The following is a 6,000-nucleotide window of genomic DNA, read 5'->3' on the forward strand; positions in this document are numbered from 1 at the left end:
CAACATGATTGGGGAAGTACTTGATCACGTAATCATGGGTCAATGCCCCAGTCATCCAAGCCTTTGTATTTGACCGCCATATTACGGGAAGTTGTGGCTTGAGGCAACCCTTTAGCGTTCGTGGGTTTTCAGAAACGTAAACAAGAAGCGGCTTGAGTTTTACATCCCCTTCTGCATTTCCACCGAGTAATAAGGTCAGCCTGTCCTTTGCTGCTTTAAACCCTGGAGCAGTGTTTTCTTCTCGTGCGATGTATGTACGGGAGGGCATTCTTTTCCAAAACAATCCGGTTTCGTCAATATTGTAGACTTGCTTCGGTGAGTAACCCCCCTCCTCAATCATCTTCTTCAACTTTGCTGGAAACTCTGATGCGGCGGCATGGTCCGCACTTGCTGCCTCACCGCTACACTTCAGGTTGTGGAGGTTGGCGCGATGACAAAACCTCGTGAACCAGCCTCGGCTCGCTGTGAAGGTCTCTGCGCCTTCACCCTTTCCTTCAGCTTCCTGTTTCTTCTTTAAATCGTTCCACAAACTACGTGCTTTTTCTTGTATCACAGCAAGAGATAAAGGCATGCGACGTTTAGTTTGATCTTCTATCCACACACATAATAAACGCTCCATGTTGTGCATGGCACCATCTCTCATTCTCGTTAGTGTCGTTGCACTCGAATTGGTCGCAATCTGTGATATTTTATTTATCTTTGCCGAACTTTGAACGATCGAATGTACAGTCGATGCAGCGATTGCATGCGCGCGGCCGATTTCTGTTGTCCCTTCACCTCGTTCATGTCTTTTAATTATATCCAATTTCACCTTCAATGTGACAGCCTTTCGTTGTCTCTTGAAACGAGGTGTGCTCGGCAAAAGACTTGCGGGTCGCTTGGGATTCATACTGGAAGGTATGCAGGCGAGCGTGAAGAGAATACTACAGTACAGCATACAGTACATGCGCAGTAAAGTGAAAGTGTGCTGAAGCGCATCCTGTGTGATTGTTGTTTTTTGCAGGCAGTTTGAAACTTTTTTTGCGTTTTTCCTTGCAATGACATTACGATAGGCATAAAATGTTTGCGATAATTGAAAAATTGGTCATTAAAACTAAATTACCAAGAATCGACACTACGATATGCGAACTTCCGGTTAGCGAGGACTTACTGTATATATACTTTTTTATCCTTCAAAAATGTTCTTCTCTGAAATGGCTGAGCAGATCGAGGTGAAAGTTTGTGTAGAACCGCCTATTCATGAGGAACAAAATGTTCAAACATATGATGTCATAGGTCACGGGATTTGGCAGCCATATTGGATATACCCTAAAACCCATAAAAAATCTTCTCCAGAACGACTGGACAGATTGAGGGGAAACGTCACACAAATGTGCCCCAGGCCATGGGGATACCAGTGTGTTCATGAATAATTGGTCACATGGTCTGGCAGCCATAGGGTGAAATCCAAAAGTCATTAACATTTAAAAAAAAAATGCATTTTTGGCTCTGAAATATTCCAGACATCAAATTTGGGTAAAAGTTGGTCTTCATACTCATCTTGGTAGGAGTCAATTTATTAAATCCCAAAATAATTGATTGCATTCATAGTTTTTGAAAAAAATGATTTTTTGATGATTTTCCAAAAAAAATGACGTTTTTTGACACGAAAAAAGCCTGCTTTTAGAAAGCTCAAATTTTTTTTGAAAGCATCCCTCCTGTAAATTTTTGATTTGTAATGACAGATCATATCAGAAATAACTGTTCATAATTAATTTTGACCATATGGAACAAAATAATTTTTCACCATATCACATCAACAACGTGAACATCTTTTCCGTCCCTTCGCTTTCCATCCCTTCACATTGTACCGTACCGAGAAGTTGGTTGGGACTGAACTTTCACTTAAAGTACATATAAAAAAATGCTATTCAGGCATCTCCCATATGATTACAAATGCAGTAAAACAGATTTCATTAAATTTATATTTATAATGTATATACACTCTTGGCAAGAAAATAAAAGTTAAGATTTCTCAATTCTATCGATTCCGTCCCTTCGCCATTATTTTTTTTCCAGAATTTTTTTATGCATCAAGTGACTAATTTGAAATTTGGTGTACTTATGTAGCCCAACTCATCGCTTCAAATTGTACTCTTTCCTGGAATTAATACCCTCAATCAGTTTTGGACTCGAAGATTATTGTACAATTTTCCGTCCCTTCGCTTTACGGGACTTTTGGATCTCACCCCATATTGGATTGAGCAACAATCTTTTTAAAATCCTTTCTCTTGAACCGCATAATCATTCGATGTGAAACCTCACAATTATGATCTCGTAGTGATAGGAAATACGTGTCTTAAATTTCAACCTGATCGGACGCATGGTCTGACAACCAGAAGTATTTAATTTTTTTTGATCTGGGTTCTTTTTTTATTGTTATTGTTTTGAATAAGGCTCACTTGGCTGTGCCTGGATGGGTTTGTGGGTAAAGGAGTAGCAGATGAAATGTGAATTCTATCCAGGTTCCTCCTAATGACTTCATCTTTTCTTTTTGCTTATTTGGGTTCCTTCTGATGACTCCAATGCAGGACTGTACCTATTTGGTCCTCCATTTGATTTGAATTGAATTTATTTTAATCCCATTCTGAATTAAATTAAGTAATAATAAACATCATGGGTATGGGTCAGGGTCAGGTTTCCAATCAAAGCGGGATGTCTTGGTACCCTGTCATCACTGCCAGCAATTATAAAGTGGCAGTTCTAGTTATGTCTCTTATTAATTACGTAACACACCAGTACACAAACAGCACACAAAACGCACACACAAAACTACACAAACACCATGAGAAATATGTCTTGGAGAGGGTCTGCAATCTCTGATTGCTCTTGTTAATGTAAAATATAAACAAGAAAGATGTTTGTGACGATCTGCATAATCCTATTTGCCTCTATCCTTCTTCGTGGATTGTCCCGTACCCATGGAGTGTTCCGTGCTCGATCTGATTTGGCTGCTTGGTTCAATTCACTGATTGCAAGTCACTCCCACTTCCATCTCAAGCTGAATTCGCTTCCGCAGCACGGACAGCTTCGTGGCAGTCCTTTTCTCCTCCCAAGGATCGAATCTTCATTATCGTCATCGGTGGACTTAAGCAGGGAACCAGGTGGGGGAAAATTTCCATGTGCGGCATGCTGCTTGGACGAGGGTGCCATTTTATGACCATGGCCACTTCCTGTTTCTTCATGCACAATTAACAGGCTGCCGTTTTTCTTTGATCATTGACCTCCCGTTTTGAAATTGTTACTTCACATCTCCTGTTCGATTTAATTTCACAACAACGTTTTTACTATTCTTACAACTTGCTTACTACATTACGGCGACGTTAAAATGAAACCTCAGCCACACTATTCCCCATAGTGTTCTGGTCTTCAACATCATTTTCCAGCAACATCAAGTACCCTGCATCTTAACAACCTGGATGAAGTGCACCATCGTGCTCTTCATATCATACGTATCAAGGCCCCACCACAGGAATTGAATATCGACCCCCTACTACACAGGAGAACTGCAGCAGGTCTGGGTATATAATGTACAGACCACACAGAGGAAGCTTCAGAACTTCTGAAGTCCATGCTACCTCCATCATGGACTCCAATAAGGGTCCACCAGAGCAAGTGCCTCCTTTTGGAAGCTATGCTGTGCAGGGTCTTCCTGCCAAGACGGAGAGTGGTCACTGGTCACTAGCTCAGTATGATTGTTCTTGTATGCCCACAATAATACCTTGTGGAACAGCCTTCCAGATGCCACTGTCGGTCAACCAACAAAATCTGTCAGACGAAGACTTTTTGCTCAAGAGCACACAAATATCTTAAAGCCATGTGATATTGTTGTTATACTTAATAATAGTGTTGCTTTTTTTTTTTTTAGTTTGCGCTTTAATATTTTGTTTTCATGCTAGAAGTGGGCACTGATTTTTGGTTTGTACTTATTTGTTTAAAAAAGAAAGAAAAGCAATGTATTCTCTTATTTTGAAAATGAGCAAAACTCATCCTATTTCCTCTGCATTAAGGATGCGTTAATTCCCTCAGGAACCTGGTTGTGCCTTCATGGCTAAGGTGGTTGGCTTAAGATCTTAAGGTGCTCAATTCAAGGCCCTGTTATGATACAATAACACTAAGAAGACTGACTTAGCCTGTCATCCTTCTGAGGTTGGCAAAACGAGTATCAGCTTGCTGAGAAGAATGAGCCATTCAAGTATCCTGTCTTGCAGTGGTGACTGTTGAAGAAATTTTTAAGTCATCCTGTACATTTGAGTCATTTATTTAACAAACATAAACAAATACAAACAAACAAATACATATGCGCATATGGAAGTTCTGAACACAGACTTGCTCCAGATCTCTGAAATACATGATAAAGTTAAGTCCTTGATATGGAATCTAGTGAGACATAGTAATTTTCATTTCTAAATGCTGGTGCCACAGTTTGTCATGTCTTGATATTCCCAGGTGGAGCTCATCTTCAGCCTTCGTGCAGCCGCCAGCTTGATTTGGTTGAATGATTATAGCATATATTTCAAACCCAGACGTGTAGATTCTCTCCCGGTACAGAATGATAGAATGACGTCAAACTGCAACCCTTTGGGGTATTTTGATAGATTTCTTTAGTCTGTAGGTTAAAAGTCAGTCTGCTTCTCACAGACTGGGGAAATATACTATCTTGAAGCAATTGGAGCTTAGTGAATACATCTGGACATTTCCTTTGACCCACATTCCAGTTATATTGAAATCATATTCCCTGTCCAACTTGTTGGTGCCTTTCATAAAAATCCCTTAGAAAGCAAGATAGCTTTTAAATGATAGGCAATTCTCTTATACTGAATTAAAACTTATTTGAAAGGTCGGCCTGCTTATCATATCTTTACAAGACAGGTCGACATCTTTCAATACAAAGGAAAGATATGATTATGTTAATTAAGATTGAAAATGGATACATGTTCAAGCGCATAGAATCATACCATATTTGAGTGCATTTTCCATTTCAGATATAATACATTTATTTTAATATCAAGTTTAATTTAATAACATTTTATTATTGTTTATATCACCCTCAAATCCTTTATGCTAATTTCGGAGAAATTGCACCGACATGACCCATCCAGAATTGCGCCATCTGGCCTATGAAACTGCCTCGGCAGCCCTATATGCATCTGATGATGTGAGGAGTAACATCCATACATCCTAATTCCCCAATAATTGGTGTATTTTAGTATGACTTGTAATACCCCCTCCCACTAAGAGTGGCACGGTGCCGTACATCTTTATAAAGAGAGAATCAGTCCTCACCCCATCCTGAACCTTTGGGACTGAAATGGTTTTTTTACCGGCTAAGACCTTGTGCTCACCACCAGTTTTCAACTTGTTCTATCCATTGGTCCAGGAGTGCATGTTAATCTAAGAAATAAATACACTAACATGCCCACAAACATCCACTTTTCAAATGATAGTTATTTTGATTTAAATGTAATATTGAGACAAGGTCACAGTCGAGCAATTTGTGCAAGCTTTTCTTCCTTGTTCCATCTCAGATTTGATCATGTAGACTTTGCCTTTTGTCTCCTGATGGTATTTGAGTGTGTTCAGTGGAAGTCCTTGATCTATTATTTTTGTGTAATTTTACTCGTTTGTTTACAATGACTTACCTGCTTTTTTGTTGCCTTTCTTTCTACAGACTCCTCCTGTGGACACAGGTTTGTACCCTTTTATCTTAACATTTTAACACTGAATGTATCATGCTTACTTGTATTGAGCTTTGCACATTTTAGTTGATTTAGAATGTTTGATACTTTTTACCACTCTGCCACTCACTACAGGATACTTTTTACACCTTAACGCTGTAAACAGGACTTGCGGGATGTCCTCAAGGTACACAAAGACACTCCTCAAAGCTGTCTCACGTGGGTTTTAATCTCCAGTTGGGCCGAGATCACATGGAAATCTCTTTCACTCCCAAGCTCATTT

The 6,000-nt window shown here is 39.5% G+C and overlaps 1 protein-coding gene across 1 annotated transcript in view; it reads left to right on the top strand.

Moving 5' to 3' along the window:
• The window catches only part of IK (IK cytokine), a 108,252-nt gene extending 102,417 nt beyond the window's left edge, over positions 1-5,835 (top strand). Inside the window, exon 13 of the mRNA XM_085862967.1 lies at positions 5,711-5,835. Within this exon, the coding sequence (XP_085719093.1) occupies positions 5,711-5,758 (48 nt within the window). The 3' untranslated portion in view covers positions 5,759-5,835. The remainder of the gene's footprint in view (positions 1-5,710) is intronic.
• Positions 5,836-6,000: the final 165 nt, after the last annotated feature.

The sequence above is a fragment of the Eptatretus burgeri genome, chromosome 17 (genome assembly GCF_056783735.1).
Source record: "Eptatretus burgeri isolate ZD-2024b chromosome 17, Ebu_testis_v1, whole genome shotgun sequence".
Taxonomy (NCBI): domain Eukaryota; kingdom Metazoa; phylum Chordata; class Myxini; order Myxiniformes; family Myxinidae; genus Eptatretus; species Eptatretus burgeri.